Source organism: Antennarius striatus, chromosome 20 (genome assembly GCF_040054535.1).
Source record: "Antennarius striatus isolate MH-2024 chromosome 20, ASM4005453v1, whole genome shotgun sequence".
Classification (NCBI taxonomy): Eukaryota; Metazoa; Chordata; class Actinopteri; order Lophiiformes; family Antennariidae; genus Antennarius; species Antennarius striatus.
In genome coordinates, this window is record NC_090795.1 from 18495413 (window position 1) to 18517125 (window position 21713).

At 47.6% G+C, this 21713-nt stretch overlaps 1 protein-coding gene across 1 annotated transcript in view; it reads left to right on the forward strand.

Annotated features, from left to right (window-relative positions):
* The window catches only part of gfod1 (glucose-fructose oxidoreductase domain containing 1), a 35562-nt gene that overhangs the window by 710 nt on the left and 13139 nt on the right, over positions 1-21713 (forward strand). Inside the window, exon 1 of the mRNA XM_068343577.1 lies at positions 1-39. This exon is cut by the window's left edge and continues 710 nt beyond it. Within this exon, the coding sequence (XP_068199678.1) occupies positions 1-39 (39 nt within the window). The remainder of the gene's footprint in view (positions 40-21713) is intronic.

The following is a 21713-nucleotide window of genomic DNA, read 5'->3' on the forward strand; positions in this document are numbered from 1 at the left end:
CGCCCCCCCTTACGCGACAGATCGCGGTCAAGACGCTGGGTGAGTCCTGCTGGGTGGGGTGGGGTGGATGCTGCGGCTCTGGTGTGGATGGGGGGTGGGGGTAGTGGGGGTGTGGGGGGGGCGTCTGACAGATGAACCTTGGCTCTCTTGTCCCGCAGTGGACCAGCCTGACCCTGGATCAGGAGTCCCCCTGAGGGGCACTGGACCGGGTCCTCTCTGGAGATACAGTAGTCTTGTTGAACACGGTTCCCTTTTATAACGCGGTCCCCTTTATAACGCGGTTCCCCTTTATAACGCGGTCCCCTTTATAACGCGGTCCCCTTTATAACGCGGTTCCCCTTTATAACGCGGTTCTCCTTTATAACGCGATTCTCCTTTATAACGCGGTCCCCTTTATAACGCGGTCCCCTTTATAACGCGGTTCCCCTTTATAACGCGGTTCCCCTTTATAACGTGGTCCCCTTTATAACGCGGTCCCCTTTATAACGCGGTCTCCTTTATAACGCGGTCCCCTTTATAACGCGGTTCTCCTTTATAACGCGATTCTCCTTTATAACGCGGTCCCCTTTATAACGCGGTCCCCTTTATAACGTGGTTCCCCTTTATAACGCGGTTCCCCTTCATAACGTGGTCCCCTTTATAACGCGGTCCCCTTTATAACGCGGTCCCCTTTATAACACGGTCTTCTCTTGAACACAGTCTCGGACTCAGGTTCAGGAGTCCGGGTTTCAGGCTGACCCGGTTGACTCCAGGTAGAGTCGGTAGGAGGTCATGATTCCTGACCTGGTGTCTCAGACTCTGGACATCCGTGTCTCTGTTCACCTCAGTGTTTGTGGGTGACAGCAGCTCCTCAGTCACCCCGGGTGATGGACAGACACCCACAGGGCAGTTGTTCTGGGGCGGTGCATCTTATTTGGAGATGGGGAGCTCTGACCATTGAGCTGTACTCTGACGTGTTCCAGGCTTTATTTACCCCCCAGCAGAGCCCTCGTGGCAGTAGTCCCATAGGTCAAACTGGTCAAACACTTTATTTACAAGCTGGAACTGGATCTCTCCATGTCTAGACCTACATACTGGTGAGGTGGGTCTCTGTGATGGTTTCCAGTATCGGGGTCTTTGACAGATTTACTATTAATTAAATATCACCAGACTGTTCACTCTAACATAAAGTCACGTTGTTATAAAGCTTCATATGAGTTACGAACCACTCCAAAATGACCACAACCTCAAATGAAGCGGTGACTCTTTTTGACCCGACCCGGGACATTTTGAAGTATTTGTGATGAAATCGTTAATCATTCATGATACAGAATTGTACGACGTGAACATTCACACCTCTGTCCTAATGAGGACTGGCGGTTCCTTTGGGTCAGTTCATCCTGTAACAGTGAAGAGTCGGTTTGACCTGCTGCAGCAGGAGTCCCTGCATTAGTGCTAACTGTTAGCATGTGACTACAGCCTCTGACCAATGGCAGGTCTTGTGACTGACTGATGTGATTTTCACACGTGTTATTAGCATGTCAGCAGCCTCCAAGCACCGTTAGTGGACACACGTTAAGTCTAACCGGTCCGGTGACCGGGTGGGTGTGTCCAGAATCCAGAGCATTGATTTGAATGCAGTGTTAGGATTACGTCTGTGTGTGTGTGTGTGTGTGTGTGTGTGTGTGTGTGTGTGTGTGTGTGTGTGTGTGTGTGTGTTCATTCTAGTGCAGCTGCCTGTTTACTCTCTGCTTCAGTAAACTCTAGAGTGGCCGATCCAACAAGATGGGAGCTTGAAGTACAATAGTCCGTGTGTTCATAGTGTTACTACAGTCATGTCAATATATCAGTGTGTGTTTCTGTGTGTGTGTGTGTGTGTGTGTGTGTGTGTGTGTGTGTGTGTGTGTGTGTGTGTGTGTGTGTGTGTGTGTGTGTGTGTGTGTGTGTGTGTGTAAATCACAGGCTGCATGCCTGTTGGCCATTAAATAAATCTCTTCCTTCACCTCCTGTCTGGTTTCATGTTGATCCTTGTTATGAATCCATCCAGCAGCTCATCTGTCATGTTGGTGTCACTGGACTCGAACTACAGACCCGCTGCTCCAAACCTGACCATTCTGTCTCTTTCTTCTTCATGGTTCCTGCCCTGTTCCCTCTCCCTCATCCAGCCTGGTTCCTGGTGTTGGAACCAGGCTGGATGCTCAGACCCACCAGCACGGCCTCGTGTGACCAGAACATAGAATAGTTGTGTTGCAGTTTCATTCTTGTAACACCTGGTTCACTAGCAGCTAGCTCCTGCTGTGAGGGTTCACCTCACATTACATTACATTACATTGCATTACGTTACGTTACGTTACGTTACGTTACGTTACGTTACGTTACGTTACGTTACGTTACATTACATTACATTATTTTACGTTACATTACATTACATTACATTTACGTTGCATTACATTATGTTACGTTACATTACGTTACGTTACGTTACGTTACGTTACGTTACGTTACGTTACGTTACGTTACGTTACGTTACATTACATTACGTTACATTACGTTACATTACATTATATTACATTTCATTACGTTACGTTGCATTACATTACATTACGTTACGTTACATTACATTACGTTACATTACGTTACGTTGCATTACATTATATTACATTACATTACGTTACGTTGCATTACATTATATTACATTACATTACGTTACGTTGCATTACATTACATTACATTACGTTACATTCTGATGTGAACACATCCAGGTTTACTGCTCATGGTTGTGTCAGTGCAGACTCGACTATTCGTACTGACAAAGAAGAATCGCTGGATGCATCTTGTAAGAAAAGAAAAACTTGATTTTTGTATAATGTGTGGCTTAAGGGTCATCTATGTTAGATTCCTTTAATGTGTCTCACCTGGAGCTCGATGGATGGGATCAATGAATACGATCAACTCATCTCAGTTAGATTCCTTCATATTTCACCTCTACATCACTGACTGGAGCTGTGTGAGGAACTTCCTCTTCTGTCAGGGCGTGACCTCTGAGGTCAGCTGCATTCAGACGCCTCTAACACAGGAGTGTCTCCAACTTTCTGCTGCTCAATGTTAGTATTTTAGTGTTATGCTGTGTCTTCATTTGAGTTTTATTGATTATCAATCATCTCCTGCAGGTCAGTCTTAAAACATTTGTTACTTGGTTTCAGTATTTAAGATATGTGAGTGACATGTGACCGTGTTAATCACAATATCTTGGTATTTTGCCACCATCTGAAACAAAGAAGACAGATATGTAATGTGGTTGAGTGTGTGCTGTTCCTCATTCAGGAGGTGATCACCTGGTTAACATGAGGTTAACACTTAGTGACTGTAAGGAGAAACACAAAGAGACATCATAAAGATGTGAAAGTACTGAGAAGAGACTCAGAAATACAAAAAAAAAGTGTCAGATGATGAATGTAAAAATAACATTTTAAATCTAAAGGAAATGGCTTTAAAAGGGAAGATATTACTAATGTGAGATGTAAAGAAACCTGAACCCAGAGAAAAAGGTTTTAAATGACTAAAAACGGAGTCCAGAAGATGCATTCAGTGACCAGCAGAAAATAAAAAGACAAAACTGCTCATTTAGTTAATATATTCATGTGTAAAAGTTAGACCATAACATTAAAAATCATATTTCCTTTGAAATAACAAAATGATTTTACTTTATCTACACTCGGGACAAAATTGTTTTTCAGATATGAAGAGACAGAGGATAGAAATAGACCAATAGAAAAACACGGCGATGAAGCCACTCAGGTGGGGGGGCATGAGGGAGTAAGAAAAGCACGAGCACTAGTGACCAAACTGCTGCACACGTTCAGGATTTATCAGTCGCTTCACTTCCTGGTCCAGAAACCAGTCGGTCCTGCTGAGCCGCGTCTCTCCTTCACCCACAGGTTCCACTCTGCTCTCAGCGCCGGGGCATTCCTGACACGTCTGATGTCACGCTCAACACGCCTGAGTAGAGGAAACCTCACACTGCTCCCACACACACACACACACACACACACACTACAAGCCTTTCTAGGTTGCCATCTCTTTAAAGCGTGGTTCTTCTTCTCTGGTGTCGTTTAGCATCTCCAAAGTCCTGCAGCCTGAAGAATCTATTCCCAGAGGTGTATCGTTTCTCAGTGAGGTGACATTAATATTGACATCATTATTATATTTACTCCTTATAATAGATCAAATGAAAAACAAGGAGGATCCCTCACGTTCTCATTTCACAGCTTTACATTATAGATTCTATTTTTACATATTGTCCCAGAGTCTCTGATCAAACACATTTCATGTTCTCACCTGGTGGTTGGTTAATGTTGAACTCACCTGTTTAAGGTGGTCACTAATGATCATTTTCTGAGGTTTTAAGGTTGTGTTGTGTTTGCTGCTGTGGTTGTCAGACAGCAGTCGGTGTCTCTGGTCCAGAGACGCAATCCGAGAGCCGACCTGAAACACAACCTGAGCCACAGGTTCGCTCTGAGTCGCCTGGTGTCCGTCTGCCCCCGGCCCCCCAGCTGAGGCGTGACGTGTGTGTGAAGTCCCTTCATCACCTCATGATTAATGAGGAGGGAAACGAAACAAATTCCGACGCATGAAGGAAAGAAACACAATGAGGATGACAAACTTCACTGTGAACCACAATAGTGACTCATTTCATAAGACCGAACAGGAACACTGGTTTGTCATCTGACACACACACACACACACACACACACACACACACACACACACACACACACACACACACACACACACACACACGCCTTTTTAAGCATGAACTTCTGCTTCTGAACTTCTAACTTCTTCAGAAACTTTGTCATCTGGATGGTCTAATAAAAGCTTCCAGTAGTGATTATTCTGAAGGATTAACTTCTACCGTTTCTCAACTGGAGCTCCGGCCACACGACCTCGTGTCGGTAATGTTGGACCCACGTTGGGGTTTTATTCACAAATAGAAGAGAACACACACAAACCACTTGAATGAACATAAAAAATAACAAGCCAAATGTGATACCATCAATGTTCTCCTGCCCCGTGATGCCTGTTACTACCCTGATTAAATTGGGGGGGGGGGGGTAACAGTGGTGCTGTGAACAGTTAGGATTTTGTTTCTGAGCTGCCTCAAGAAAAAAACAAGAAGCTCTGAAGGTTTTCAGTGGACGTGTGAATCTGTCTGAACTCACACTGACCCACAGTGAGGAGCACTAGTGTTACTGAACTAGTAGTGTTACTAGTGCTGTTACTAGTATTATTAATGAACTAGTAGTGTTACTAGTGTTGTTACTAGTATTATTAATGAACTAGTAGTGTTACTAGTGCTGTTACTAGTGTTACCACTGAACTAGTAGTGTTACTAGTGCTGTTACTAGTGTTACCACTGAACTAGTAGTGTTACTAGTGCTGTTACTAGTGTTACCACTGAACTAGTAGTGTTACTAGTGCTGTTACTAGTATTATTAATGAACTAGTAGTGTTACTAGTGTTGTTACTAGTATTATTAATGAACTAGTAGTGTTACTAGTGCTGTTACTAGTGTTACCACTGAACTAGTAGTGTTACTAGTGCTGTTACTAGTGTTACCACTGAACTAGTAGTGTTACTAGTGCTGTTACTAGTGTTACCACTGAACTAGTAGTGTTACTAGTGCTGTTACTAGTATTATTAATGAACTAGTAGTGTTACTAGTGCTGTTACTAGTGTTACCACTGAACTAGTAGTGTTACTAGTGTTGTTGCTAGTGTTATTACTGAACTAGTAGTGTTACTAGTGCTGTTACTAGTGTTACCACTGAACTAGTAGTGTTACTAGTGCTGTTACTAGTGTTACCACTGAACTAGTAGTGTTACTAGTGTTGTTACTAGTGTTATTACTGAACTAGTAGTGTTACTAGTGCTGTTACTAGTGTTACCACTGAACTAGTAGTGTTACTAGTGCTGTTACTAGTGTTACCACTGAACTAGTAGTGTTTATAGTGCTGTTACTAGTGTTACCACTGAACTAGTAGTGTTACTAGTGTTGTTGCTAGTGTTATTACTGAACTAGTAGTGTTACTAGTGCTGTTACTAGTGTTACCACTGAACTAGTAGTGTTACTAGTGCTGTTACTAGTGTTACCACTGAACTAGTAGTGTTACTAGTGTTGTTACTAGTGTTATTACTGAACTAGTAGTGTTACTAGTGCTGTTACTAGTGTTACCACTGAACTAGTAGTGTTACTAGTGCTGTTACTAGTGTTATTACTGAACTAGTAGTGTTTATAGTGCTGTTACTAGTGTTACCACTGAACTAGTAGTGTTACTAGTGTTGTTACTAGTGTTATTACTGAACTAGTAGTGTTACTAGTGCTGTTACTAGTGTTACCACTGAACTAGTAGTGTTACTAGCGCTGTTACTAGTGTTATTACTGAACTAGTAGTGTTACTAGTGTTTTTGCTAGTGTTACCACTGAACTAGTAGTGCTACTAATGTTGTTGCTAGTGTTACTACTGAACTAGTAGTGTTACTGGTGTTGTTACTAATGTTATTACTGAACTAGTAGTGTTACTGGTGTTGTTACTAGTGTTATTACTGAACTAGTAGTGTTACTGGTGTTTTTACTGGTGTTACTACTGAACTAGTAGTGTTACTAGTGTTGTTACTAGTGTTACTACTGAACTAGTAGTGTTACTAGTGTTGTTGCTATTGTTACTAATGAACTAGTAGTGTTACTAGTGTTGTTACTAGTGTTACTACTGAACTAGTATTGCTACTAGTATTGGTACTCATCATAAGCAGAGGTTCATCAGCAGCTCTCTGAGCTCAGACACCCACTGTGTTCAGCCGGAGGCAACAAGGTATTAATAACCCCACTGGAAAGGGCAAACAGCTGCCATCGGGAATAAATGTGTCACTGATGCTCTAATGTAATCCATCCATCATCCATTCATCATCCATCCATGATTCATCCATCCATCATCCATCCACCATCCATCCATCATCCATCCATCATCAATCCATCATCCATCATACATCCATGATTCATCCATCCATCATCCATCCATCCATCATCCATCCATCATCAATCCATCATCCATCCACCATCCATCATCCAGCCATCATCAATGCATCATCCATCCATCATCCGTCCAACTATCCATCATCCATCCATCATCAATGCATCATCCATCCATCATCCGTCCAACCATCCATCATCCATCCATCATCCATCCATCCATCATTCATCCATCCATCTATACATCCATCATTCATCCATCTGTACATCCATCCATCATTCATCCATCATCCATCCATCATCCATCCATCATCCATCTGTTCATAGGATCACATGACCTCAATGGTTGTAACTTTTGGGAAAGTATTTCTTGTGTCACTGATCAGGTTATCAGAGGTGATTTTAAATCAGGTGATTTTAAATCAGTGATCTTCTGGGTATTTCCTGCTGTTCATCTCAGGCTGTCACTGGTGGATGGTTCCCTTTGTGCTCCAGAGCTGCTTGTTCATGAACCTCCTGTCCATCCAGGAGACACTGGTGATCAGACACGTCCTGTTTGTTCAGGCGTCAGGGCTGGAGGAGTTACCCCTGGTTATATTCAAGTCCTCCTGCACAGGCATTAGTGTCATAATGACTGTGTGTGTGTGTGTGTGTGTGTGTGTGTGTGTGTGTGTGTGTGTGTGTGTGTGTGTGTGTGTGTGTGTGTGTGTGTGTGTGTGTGTGTGTGTGTGTGTGTGTGTGTGTGTGTGAGACGATGAGGAGAGCAGCAGTGAGAAGCTCGCCCTCCTTTGTGCTCCAGATGAATGTCTGGATGGGGGGGGGGTCTTTCACACTGCTGACATTCCTGAAGGAAGCAGCTAAAGCAGAAGACCCCCCCCCAGCTGATGCTCATCTTCTGCTCGGACCAATCAGGAGTGGTTGTGCAGCACTGACCTGGTCCACAGACATTGGATGAATCACGTTGTTTTAAATCTGACAGGGCGACGCTTTTAATCTGGAATTATTCCCAAGAAATGCAAAAGAAATAATTCTGTGTTATAAGACCGAAGTGGTTTCTGTGTCTGCTCTCACATGTCAGAGGACAACTGGTTTTGGGTGATGGTTAATCTTTTTGTAGTTGTTAAATCTAGTGAAACATGAACTCAGACACAGTCAGGTCTGCCTGCAGGTAGTATTATTAATGAGTCTTATTAACGATCAGATCTCTGTCTGGACACATTGTTTCACAAGCACAAACTGAAGATGCATCAGTGGGTATGAAGAGGCAGCCGCTGGAATGAATGTTGTTTCTAAAGCAGCGTTACAGAGAAAGGTCAGAGTTCAACAGCCCTTCAGTGGAGGATTATTAATAATCCCAACAGCCTGCAGCACTAATGAAGACAGTCCAGCATCGTCCTGTGGTCCTCCCACAGTGGGCTGGTTACCGTCTGTAGGAATGAGGCCGGCAGCAGTCAGAGGTAAATCAGGGCATGAACGCTGGTTTTGGAGCAGATGGCTAAAGGTTTGTTCTCCCATGTAAATGGAAATTAAAAATAAATCTGTTTTGGTGAAACAGACTTCATGTCAATGGACTCCACATGTCAGCTGTACTAAAATAACTGCTGTGGTTTAGTGACGTAATACTTCTATGTGATTCTTCATAGATTCACTGACATTCAGTTGATTTTTAGTCTGTAGCTTACATGCAAAGACTTTTGCTATTACTTCAGTTTTAGTTGTGTTTAAACAGATACAGATATATTGGTATTATGGTCTGTTTGACTCATCATCACCTCAGACACAGACGTTATCATGTACCACTAATATATACACAGAACTCCTGTCCAGTATTATATCATCTCGCTCACAGCAGGTGTTGCTGTTTATTGAATGTGACACAAGTAGAATCACCAGATTGTTTCCGACACACACTTCAGCCTGTGTTCAGTGTGTTTGATCCGCTAAATCATTACTGTGGGATTGATATGGGGGACACACTAAAGAGACCAGGTCCATTGATTGACCCAGTAGTTTCATGTGAATAAACTTAAAGACAGTGGGTGAATGAACCACCCCAGATGTCCTGCATACGTCACCAGAGTTAAACAGTCACTGGATCCGGTCCCCACTGGTCCTCCTGCCCCCTGTTCAGGTGTTACCACCATTCATCCAGTAGGCTTGATGCCCCCACCCTGTCAGAATGTAAGGCCCCCCTTCACCTGAACACAGCCTGTCTCCACATGATGAAGGCTCTACACCACCTCATGGTACACTACAGGGCAGGTTTATCAGTCCGCATCTCATTATTCTAGGCACATTTGACCTTTGACCTCCTATGTTTTTCATGTTAGTGTACTCACACTTATGGTAAGGGTGTGTGTGTGTGTGTGTGTGTGTGTGTGTGTGTGTGTGTGTGTGTGTGTACACAGATGTAGTTGTGAAACAAACAGTGATGTTGCCTCCATGGAGCCCACTGTAGTGTAACTATGTGGAACCTTTAAGCCACAATGTTTATTTTTATTCAACCTCATCGACATCAGTGGTCCCCAACCCCCGGGTCGTGGACCGGTACCGGTCTGTGAGTCAGTCTGTCTGTCGGTCAGTGGGTCTGTGGGTCAGTGGATCAGTGGGTGCCGGTCTGTGGGTCAGTTGGTCTGTGGGTCAGTGGGTCTGTAGGTCTGTGGGTCAGTTGGTCTGTGGGTCAGTGGGTCAGTCTGTCTGTAGGTCAGTGGGTCTGTGGGTCAGTGGATCAGTGGGTGCCGGTCTGTGGGTCAGTTGGTCTGTGGGTCAGTGGGTCAGTCTGTCTGTAGGTCAGTGGGTCTGTGGGTCCGTTGGTCTGTGGGTCAGTGGGTCTGTGGGTCAGTGGGTCTGTGGGTCAGTCGGTACCGGTCTGTGGGTCAGTCTGTCTGTGGGTCAGTCTGTCTGTAGGTCTGTGGGTCAGTGGGTCTGTGGGTCAGTCGCTAACGGTCAGTGGGTCAGTCTGTCTGTAGGTCAGTTGGTTCCGGGTCACACAGACAGAATCCAGAACCTCCATTGTTTCTGTTTTCTTCCTGATCTGGTTCTGAATGATGTTTAGTTCTGAATGATGGATTCTCTGCTCCACGTCTGACTGAGTCACTCTGACGCTGGTGGAGATGCTGGCCTCGGTCACATGACTACCTTCTTAAAGGGGCCGCTCCGGCCTCGGTCACATGACTACCTTCTTAAAGGGGCCGCTCCGGCCTCGGTCACATGACTACCTTCTTAAAGGGTAGTCATGTGACTTAACACAGAATACATCAGCACAAAACCGAAACTCCCAAGCTAGCAGAACCAACAAGAAGCAAACGTTGGTGTGACTTTACGAGAACACTGCTAATAAAGTTGATACAAACTGGATTCATTCATTCATTTTTATATTTAGGAAAAATGTTATTAAGAAAAAAAGTTTTCATGCTGGTATCATTTTTTTAATTGTATTTATCCGCCACACCTTAAAGGCCGATCTGTGAAAATACTGTCTGACGTTAAACTGGTCTGTGGTGCAGAAATGTTTGGGGACCGCTGGTCTAGACTAATGCTGGAGTCACATGACTAGGTGGATTGTTTCCAGTAATGCCCCTACTCCCTGGTCAGGGTGTAATATCAATCAGTCAATCAATCAAGTTTTATTTATATAGCACTTAATCACATCAACAGACATTTCAAAGCACTTTAACAGACAGAAAAACCCAACTGAACCCTCCAGAGCATCAGAGACAGTGGAGGGAAAAACTCCCTCATTGAGGAAGAAACTCCGGGCAGGACCCAAACTCTTTTGGGCGGCCATCCGCCTCGACCGGTTGGGTGGAAAAGAAATAAAGGAAGATCAGGACAGGGTCAGAGAGAGAGAGTCAGAGAGTGTCAGATGGTCCAGATAGAGTCAGTGTCTCTATGGTTATAGTCAGACCATTGGGGTTGTTGTCTTCATACGTGTTCCCATCAGGTAGTTGGTAAATTCAAGGAACAATTACAGCTGGATGACTGTATGGTGGAAGGAGGAAGAAAGGTAGCAGGACCCCAGACGATGGATAGATGAGGGGTGGTACTGGTGGGATGGGGGGCGCAGGTCTACAGCAGATGGGCGGATGAGGGGTGAACCTGAGAAAACCTGGGAGAACATAGAGCACAGAGACTCCAGGGAAGAAGTTTAGTTAGTACGGTGTGATTGGAGACTTGGAGAGTGAGGTCAGAGAGGAGGAGGAGTAACAGAGATGGTTGGAGAGAAGGGGGAGGAGAGAGGAGCTCAGTGAGTCTGGATGTTGAGTCTCCACCAGTGTAGGTCTATATGAATATAAACGTAGTAACATAAGTTACCATTAATTGTAAAATTTATGAAAAAGAAAAGTCTAGTCTTAAATAGTGAGAGGGTGTCTGCCCCCTGAACTGAGGTAGGGAGGTGGTTCCACAACAGAGGGGCTTCATAGCTAAAGGCTCTAGCCCCCGTCCTACTTTTGTAGATTCTAGGAACAACCAGTAGGCCAGTATGTTGAGAGCGTGATGCGTATCTACCACCTTGTGTCAGACAGACTCAGGAGAGGCTGTGTGATCCCATCATAGCATCATGACATGGTGTGATGATTTCAGTCAGTTGAATAGTAATACAGGTAATTAGGCTGAACCAGTGGTGATGAATGCATTTTTATGAATTACTGCTTTTATTAGAGACAAATGAGCCACTCTTCAGGTGCATCCGTGCTTCATCAGTGTTTTTATTCCATCGTGTCTGGACATGCAGCAGATGAACTGACTGGATGCTTCTCCCCCCTATTGGCCACTGTTAACACAGTCAGCCTGTCTACCTGGGCCTCCTGCCAAAGATACCTGGATGCTGATGTATTTATAGGGAAATGACTCCCACAGTATTTTCTTATGGCTTATCTGCATGGACACGTGTCCCTACCTGTTGGTACTAGATGCTGATGATCCTTTCTGTTCCTGACTGGTACTCTGTGTCATGGGCTGTGTTTAGCTCTTCGTGTTTGGTCCTTTTCCCAGGGGGAGGCTGGTCCATTATAGCTGGCTGAGCTGGTCTTTATGTGCCAGTGTTCAAGAATAGGCCTGTCTGCTCTCCTTAATTGGTCTTTAGGGATGGAGGACAAGAGGCAGCTGCAGATCTGTGAGGGGGACTCTCTCAGTCTGAGGTGAACTGCAGGTGCTTCTTTCACATATAAGTACTTAACAGGATTAGGATTTGACAGTTTCTTTAACACAATATATCAGTGTGGCAACACATTTATAGAAACAGCATTAAAGTCTTCTTTGAAAAAAATGTCAAGTAATTCTTTAAAGTATATTCTACTTAGAGTCAGAGAGCTGCAACAGGAAGTGTCATTTTGGTGCACCACAGTGAAGTCACTTCCTGTTGTGCACATCTAGCGTGAAAACAATGTGTAGTAGACATTTACAATTCTTCTTAACTTCCTGCTAACAATAAGCAGAGATGTTTCATCATTGCCGAAACACATCTGCTAAAGTCAGAGGTGCAATGGACTGAGCAGACTTTGTTCCCCATATCCTGAACTAGAACACAAGTTTATTGATCTCCACAGGCAGCTGGTTGTGATAGGAGGACAGATGCGTGTTTATACCTCAGTACCGGATGGATCAGTCACAGGAGTTGGTCCTATCGTTATTCAGTCTGAAGGAGTGCAGAGATCTTTTTGTGGTGTGATTTGTCTCATTTGGTACCGAGCTGTCGTGCCCTGCATTGTTCACCCTGTCTATCTCAGACACAAGTGAATGCTTGGTCCGGAGCCTCGTCTGCTGTTTGCCAACCAGAATGAGTCACATCCTCCGAAGCTGCCAGGAGGCTCTCAAACGCATCCAACTGTGGTCACAACACACGGCCCACAAGAGGGATGAAGGTCAGGACCACTGCTCAGCGTGCTGGAGAGAGGTGTGTCGGTGGGTAGAGGTCATGTTAGTGGAGGTCATGTTAGTAGAGGTCGTGTTAGTGGAGGTCATGTTAGTAGAGGTCGTGTTAGTGGAGGTCATGTTAGTAGAGGTCGTGTTAGTGGAGGTCATGTTAGTAGAGGTCGTGTTAGTGGAGGTCATGTTAGTAGAGGTCATGTTAGTGGAGGTCATATTAGTAGAGGTCATGTTAGTGGAGGTCGTGTTAGTGGAGGTCATGTTAGTAGAGGTCGTGTTAGTGGAGGTCATGTTAGTAGAGGTCATGTTAGTGGAGGTCATGTTAGTGGAGGTCATGTTAGTGGAGGTCATGTTAGTGGAGGTCGTGTTAGTGGAGGTCGTGTTAGTGGAGGTCATGTTAGTAGAGGTCATGTTAGTGGAGGTCACATTAGTGGAGGTCATGTTAGTGGAGGTCATATTAGTGGAGGTCGTGTTAGTGGAGGTCATGTTAGTAGAGGTCTTGTTACTAGAGATCATGTTAGTGGAGGTCACATTAGTGGAGGTCATGTTAGTGGAGGTCATATTAGTGGAGGTCGTGTTAGTGGAGGTCATATTAGTAGAGGTCATGTTAGTGGAGGTCACATTAGTGGAGGTCGTGTTAGTGGAGGTCATATTAGTAGAGGTCATGTTAGTGGAGGTCATGTTAGTAGAGGTCATGTTAGTAGAGGTCATGTTAGTAGAGGTCATGTTAGTGGAGGTCGTGTTAGTGGAGGTCATGTTAGTAGAGGTCGTGTTAGTGGAGGTCATGTTAGTAGAGGTCATGTTAGTGGAGGTCATGTTAGTAGAGGTCATGTTAGTAGAGGTCATGTTAGTGGAGGTCATGTTGTGGATCTGTTGATCCGTTTCATTCTGATGACTCAGGGTCTCAGACTAGAGGCCTTTCGGTCTGATAGGGGTCACGTCTCACCAGCAGACAGGAAGCGCTGTTTCCGTGATGCTATCAGTGGATCCACAGAGCACACTGACATGAAATGGGGTCAAATGAGCATTTTTTAAGATGAAAACTTCATACCTCGTCTGTAATTAACAAACAGTTTCAGTGTGTGACCTTTATACCAATACACCCAAACTCAGTCGGTCCTGTTTCCTCCAGGTGGTCTAGTTCCTGCTTCACTTCTCCTCTTATTTTATTCTGTTTTATATACTTGATTAATCTCTGAAGGGGAATTAGTGGCTCACTGTAGTTAGTTAAATCACAGGCATGTATATATTAGTGTGAACAGAATAATGTAGTGTTGCTGTGTGACTTTGTAGTGAGCTGGTGCTCTGAGGACTCGTGTGGGACGTGTGTTTAGTGATGGGTTACATCTGTTTTGGCAGCGCTTGATGAATGTTGGGGAACGTGGCAGCCCTTCCTGTGGCTCGTCATCGTGCGAGGAGGGAGACCCGTGAGCTGACACTGAACACACGGCTAGCTGAAAACTACGACCCTAGATGTTCTAGTTTGGGTTGTGGTTCATCTACACAACAAGTCAACAAAGTGTGACACTTCCATCCTGGTTCACCACCTCACTGCTCACCAACGATCCACACTGCTGCTCCAAAGACAGGAGGAGGTGTGAGACATAGTGTTTGTAGTTGTAGCTTTAGTATTAGCATTAGCATTAGCTTCATGCACAGCCTGTCTGACACACAGACAACCTTCATGGCTCAGACCAACCCTGAGACAACACGGCTTCATCTCTGATCTCATGTTGGTCAAACACTGAGTTGTCCTGGATGCCCCAGATGAAGGGCCCCCTTTGGAATCAGGACAGGAACGATGAAGAACATCTGTCCACCGGCTGGTTAGCTGTCTTTGCTCGATGTACCAGCATCCGTCCTGGGTGATCCAATCACAGACGAGCAGCTAAAAATCCATCATTTCAAGAGTTGCACCGTCATACATTTTTAATAATGATTACTCAAGATGTTTGATAGAACCAGGAACATCAATGGTTTCAGTCGTCCACTCAGACGCGTCTCTGAGCAAATATCTGGTGGTTCTGTGTCACAATCTAACAAACCTGTTCTATTTACTGATGAGGTGACATGACGTCCGTCGTTATAAGAGGTCATAAATGTCTCCTTTGGACCACCAGCTTTATCCACCACATGTCTGTCAGGTCTTACAGCTTCACAGCTCCACACACACAGCTGGACACACTTTACTTTAAAGATAGTGATTAGGTATTGATCCAGTCATTGATTATTTAAAATCCTGCCTCCCTGTTCATTTTAGTGGAACCTGCTTGGGTTCACTGTGACTGGATCATTAGATCAGTACTGTTACCCCCAGACAAAGAATCGCTTCCCTTTAGATGATTGATGACCTCTGACCCCTGCAGGTGTTTGCTACAGCTTCCTCAGGTGTGGGCGGTCCTGTGGCTGAAAGCTCGGACCGTGCTGGGCTCTGTTCATTTCCTCCATCCCAACGCTGTAAGGAGCTTTTTGTCCGGTTGGGCTGATTAATAATTTAGGACACGAAAACAAGAAAGAAGAGCCCGTCAGTACAAATCAGTAGAATCAATTACCGTAATCCTGTGTGTGTGTGTGTGTGTGTGTGTGTGTGTGTGTGTGTGTGTGTGTGTGTGTGTGTGTGTGTGTGTGTGTGTGTGTGTGTGTGTGTGTGTGTGTGTGTGTGTCCATGTGGCCTACACAGCACACACAGTATAAGAAGTGACTATATTTTTACTTACTGTTTTCCCCACATGATAACTGTTGGGTTTGTGTCCATTCTGATAAAAGTCACCCTGATCACTAGTATCACCCAGCACCTAGTGTTTCTGACACGTCAGCTGTGTCCACCGGTCACGTGGTGCAGCTGCTCCCCTACAGAGCTGACACACAGCAGAGCTTTGAACCGTGTCAAATGAGAGTACATCAGTATTATAATCAGTGTGTCATGAAGTCACATGACCACAGGTATGTACTGTCTGTGCAGCCAGTGGTGGGAGATGTTTGACAGGGACACCAGCGGTCAGACAGAAGCACATGAACAAACACAACCTGGTAGGCAGTACCAGCAGAGTTCTGCTAGTCATTACCAGAAGACTGAGGGATGTTCTCAGCCTGAAAAGATATCCTGGAAATATTTTTACAACAGTGTGTGTGACATTAAAACATCTCATTACATCTCATCTCATTTTTTCTTCTCATTAATTCTTCTGGGGGCCACTCATCTCCTGTCTGTGTGTCTTAATGCAGCACTTAGACACATTTAGGGAAGTTGAACTCGTTGCGACTCAGGGGCATTAGCTGAGTGGGGCTAATGCTCCTCATCATTCATAGCCCTGATGGCCACTAATGGACCTGCTGCAGTACAGACAGACCCTAAGCTGCTGTTTGTCAGCCCATCAGTGTGTCGATGGAGGCGTGTCGGTTCCCTTTGTTTCCCTGATGGCAGACGATGGGGGTCAGGACGTCCAGGTACAGGGTCAGGGTACTGGTCCTTATTCCAACACACTACAGATCAGAACCAGGAACAGAAATTCTCCTTTCCCAGTTTTCTATTTTGATCTCCTCCAAATCCAGCCGTCATGGCTGCCAAGTGAAAAATAAATCTCACAAGCTCTGGTGGTCAGAGTCACACCAAGCTGCTGGCAGTTTCCATGAAGACTCGTGAAAGGTGAACCCAAAGCTGCTGAGTCTGTGACGGGGGGGTTGGTGTTGTGGTGTCTTAGCTTTACAGAGGTGTTCCACTTGTGACCTTCTGAGGTGAACACGTTTCTGGTGGAGCGACCAGAGGAGTCGATAGATGCTTCATCTGACATGGGGGGGGTTCTTGGCTCTTTTCAGGTTCTCTCTGGCTCCTCTGGCCTTTTGCACCACCAGGAACACGCAGTGAACTAGTGAACTAGTGAACTAGTGAACTAGTGACTCTGGGTTCACTGTAGAACTACCCAAACAGTTTAACAGATGTTGGTGACGTTTGGCCCCAGGGAGCCGATCTGGCAGTCATCTCATTGGGGGGCTGCATGAGGAACACGACAGTAGCCCAGGTCAGGGAGCTGTCATAGTGGGACTCTTAGGTTTTCCTGGGGGAGGGGCTTTTCCTTAGTGTTGTTTGTCTTATTCTGTTTGATGAGACACAAACTGGTGGTGCCTCCTGACCATGGAGGGTGTCACAGACATCACTGCTCGTCCTTCACCGCGATCCAGATGGCGATGAGCATGTTAATGTCAGAGGGGGGTGGCGTCACACCGGGAGGGGGTGAGTCAGCAGGACGCCCTGGTCCCCCCGTCCTCTGACCGCTTAAGATGAATTTAACTCAGGACCATCAGCAGGAACATGAGTCCAGTCTGTCTCCAAACGTCTCCCCCGTCTGTCTCCAAATGTCTCCCCCGTCTGTCTCCAAACGTCTCCCCCGTCTGTCTCCAAATGTCTCCCCCGTCTGTCTCCAAACGTCTACCCGTCTGTCTCCAAACGTCTCCCCCGTCTGTCTCCAAACGTCTCCCCCGTCTGTCTCCAAACATCTCCCCCGTCTGTCTCCAAACGTCTCCCCCGTCTGTCTCCAAACGTCTACCCGTCTGTCTCCAAACGTCTCCCCCGTCTGTCTCCAAACATCTCCCCCGTCTGTCTCCAGACGTCTACCTGTCTGTCTCCAAACGTCTCCCCCGTCTGTCTCCAAACGTCTCCCCCGTCTGTCTCCAAACGTCTCCCCCGTCTGTCTCCAAACGTCTACCCGTCTGTCTCCAAACGTCTCCCCCGTCTGTCTCCAAACGTCTACCTGTCTGTCCCCAAACGTCTCCCCCGTCTGTCTCCAAACGTCTCCCCCGTCTGTCTCCAAACGTCTCCCCCGTCTGTTTCCAAACGTCTACCCGTCTGTCTCCAAACGTCTCCCCCGTCTGTCTCCAAACGTCTACCTGTCTGTCTCCAAACGTCTCCCCCGTCTGTCTCCAAACGTCTCCCCCGTCTGTCTCCAAACGTCTCCCCCGTCTGTCTCCAAACGTCTACCCGTCTGTCTCCAAACGTCTCCCCCGTCTGTCTCCAAACGTCTACCCGTCTGTCTCCAAACGTCTCCCCCGTCTGTCTCCAAACGTCTCCCCCGTCTGTCTCCAAACATCTCCCCCGTCTGTCTCCAAACGTCTCCCCCGTCTGTCTCCAAACGTCTACCCGTCTGTCTCCAAACGTCTCCCCCGTCTGTCTCCAAACATCTCCCCCGTCTGTCTCCAAACGTCTACCTGTCTGTCTCCAAACGTCTCCCCCGTCTGTCTCCAAACGTCTCCCCCGTCTGTCTCCAAACGTCTCCCCCGTCTGTCTCCAAACGTCTACCCGTCTGTCTCCAAACGTCTCCCCCGTCTGTCTCCAAACGTCTACCTGTCTGTCCCCAAACGTCTCCCCCGTCTGTCTCCAAACGTCTCCCCCGTCTGTCTCCAAACGTCTCCCCCGTCTGTTTCCAAACGTCTACCCGTCTGTCTCCAAACGTCTCCCCCGTCTGTCTCCAAACGTCTCCCCAGTCTGTTTCCAAACGTCTCCCCCGTCTGTCTCCAAACGTCTACCTGTCTGTCTCCAAACGTCTACCCGTCTGTCTCCAAACGTCTACCTGTCTGTCTCCAAACGTCTCCCCCATCTGTCTCCAAACGTCTCCCCCGTCTGTCTCCAAACGTCTCCCCCGTCTGTCTCCAAATGTCTCCCCCGTCTGTCTCCAAACTTCACCCGTCTGTCTCCAAACGTCTCCCCCGTCTGTCTCCAAACGTCTCCCCCGTCTGTCTCCAAACATCTCCCCCGTCTGTCTCCAAACGTCTCCCCCGTCTGTCTCCAAACGTCTACCCGTCTGTCTCCAAACGTCTCCCCCGTCTGTCTCCAAACATCTCCCCCGTCTGTCTCCAAACGTCTACCTGTCTGTCTCCAAACGTCTCCCCCGTCTGTCTCCAAACGTCTCCCCCGTCTGTCTCCAAACGTCTCCCCCGTCTGTCTCCAAACGTCTACCCGTCTGTCTCCAAACGTCTCCCCCGTCTGTCTCCAAACGTCTACCTGTCTGTCCCCAAACGTCTCCCCCGTCTGTCTCCAAACGTCTCCCCCGTCTGTCTCCAAACGTCTCCCCCGTCTGTTTCCAAACGTCTACCCGTCTGTCTCCAAACGTCTCCCCCGTCTGTCTCCAAACGTCTCCCCAGTCTGTTTCCAAACGTCTCCCCCGTCTGTCTCCAAACGTCTACCCGTCTGTCTCCAAACATCTCCCCCGTCTGTCTCCAAACGTCTACCTGTCTGTCTCCAAACGTCTCCCCCGTCTGTCTCCAAACGTCTCCCCCGTCTGTCTCCAAACATCTCCCCCGTCTGTCTCCAAACGTCTCCCCCGTCTGTCTCCAAACGTCTACCCGTCTGTCTCCAAACGTCTACCCGTCTGTCTCCAAACGTCTCCCTCGTCTGTCTCCAAACGTCTCCCCCGTCTGTCTCCAAACGTCTCCCCCATCTGTCTCCAAACGTCTACCCGTCTGTCTCCAAACGTCTCCCCCGTCTGTCTCCAAACATCTCCCCCGTCTGTCTCCAAACATCTCCCCCGTCTGTCTCCAAACGTCTACCTGTCTGTCTCCAAACGTCTCCCCCGTCTGTCTCCAAACGTCTCCCCCGTCTGTCTCCAAACGTCTCCCCCGTCTGTCTCCAAACGTCTACCCGTCTGTCTCCAAACGTCTCCCCCGTCTGTCTCCAAACGTCTACCCGTCTGTCCCCAAACGTCTCCCCCGTCTGTCTCCAAACGTCTCCCCCGTCTGTCTCCAAACGTCTCCCCCGTCTGTCTCCAAACGTCTCCCCCGTCTGTCTCCAAACGTCTACCCGTCTGTCTCCAAACGTCTCCCCCGTCTGTCTCCAAACGTCTCCCCAGTCTGTTTCCAAACGTCTCCCCCGTCTGTCTCCAAACGTCTACCCGTCTGTCTCCAAACATCTCCCCCGTCTGTCTCCAAACGTCTCCCCCGTCTGTCTCCAAACGTCTACCTGTCTGTCTCCAAACGTCTACCCGTCTGTCTCCAAACGTCTACCCGTCTGTCTCCAAACGTCTACCCGTCTGTCTCCAAACGTCTACCTGTCTGTCTCCAAACGTCTCCCCCATCTGTCTCCAAACGTCTACCCGTCTGTCTCCAAACGTCTACCTGTCTGTCTCCAAACGTCTACCTGTCTGTCTCCAAACGTTTACCTGTCTGTCTCCAAACGTCTACCTGTCTGTCTCCAAACGTCTCCCCCGTCTGTCCCCAAACGTCTACCTGTCTGTCTCCAAACGTCTACCCGTCTGTCTCCAAACGTCTACCCGTCTGTCTCCAAACGTCTACCCGTCTGTCTCCAAACGTCTACCCGTCTGTCTCCAAACGTCTCCCCCGTCTGTCTCCAAACATCTCCCCCGTCTGTCTCCAAACATCTCCCCCGTCTGTCTCCAAACGTCTACCTGTCTGTCTCCAAACGTCTCCCCCGTCTGTCTCCAAACGTCTCCCCCGTCTGTCTCCAAACGTCTACCCGTCTGTCCCCAAACGTCTCCCCCGTCTGTCTCCAAACGTCTCCCCCGTCTGTCTCCAAACGTCTCCCCCGTCTGTCTCCAAACGTCTCCCCCGTCTGTCTCCAAACGTCTACCCGTCTGTCTCCAAACGTCTCCCCCGTCTGTCTCCAAACGTCTCCCCAGTCTGTTTCCAAACGTCTCCCCCGTCTGTCTCCAAACGTCTACCCGTCTGTCTCCAAACATCTCCCCCGTCTGTCTCCAAACGTCTACCTGTCTGTCTCCAAACGTCTCCCCCGTCTGTCTCCAAACGTCTACCTGTCTGTCTCCAGGCGTCTCCCCCGTCTGTCTCCAAACGTCTACCCGTCTGTCTCCAAACGTCTACCTGTCTGTCTCCAAACGTCTACCTGTCTGTCTCCAAACGTTTACCTGTCTGTCTCCAAACGTCTACCTGTCTGTCTCCAAACGTCTCCCCCGTCTGTCCCCAAACGTCTACCTGTCTGTCTCCAAACGTCTACCCGTCTGTCTCCAAACGTCTACCCGTCTGTCTCCAAACGTCTACCCGTCTGTCTCCAAACGTCTACCCGTCTGTCTCCAAACGTCTCCCCCGTCTGTCTCCAAACATCTCCCCCGTCTGTCTCCAAACATCTCCCCCGTCTGTCTCCAAACGTCTCCCCCGTCTGTCTCCAAACGTCTACCCGTCTGTCTCCAAACGTCTCCCCCGTCTGTCTCCAAACGTCTACCCGTCTGTCCCCAAACGTCTCCCCCGTCTGTCTCCAAACGTCTCCCCCGTCTGTCTCCAAACGTCTCCCCCGTCTGTCTCCAAACGTCTCCCCCGTCTGTCTCCAAACGTCTACCCGTCTGTCTCCAAACGTCTCCCCCGTCTGTCTCCAAACGTCTCCCCAGTCTGTTTCCAAACGTCTCCCCCGTCTGTCTCCAAACGTCTACCCGTCTGTCTCCAAACATCTCCCCCGTCTGTCTCCAAACGTCTACCTGTCTGTCTCCAAACGTCTCCCCCGTCTGTCTCCAAACGTCTACCTGTCTGTCTCCAGGCGTCTCCCCCGTCTGTCTCCAAACGTCTACCTGTCTGTCTCCAAACGTCTACCCGTCTGTCTCCAAACGTCTACCCGTCTGTCTCCAAACGTCTACCTGTCTGTCTCCAAACGTCTCCCCCGTCTGTCTCCAAACGTCTCCCCATCTGTCTCCAAACGTCTACCCGTCTGTCTCCAAACGTCTACCTGTCTGTCTCCAAACGTCTACCTGTCTGTCTCCAAACGTCTACCTGTCTGTCTCCAAACGTCTACCTGTCTGTCTCCAAACGTCTCCCCCGTCTGTCTCCAAACGTCTACCTGTCTGTCTCCAAACGTCTACCCGTCTGTCTCCAAACGTCTACCTGTC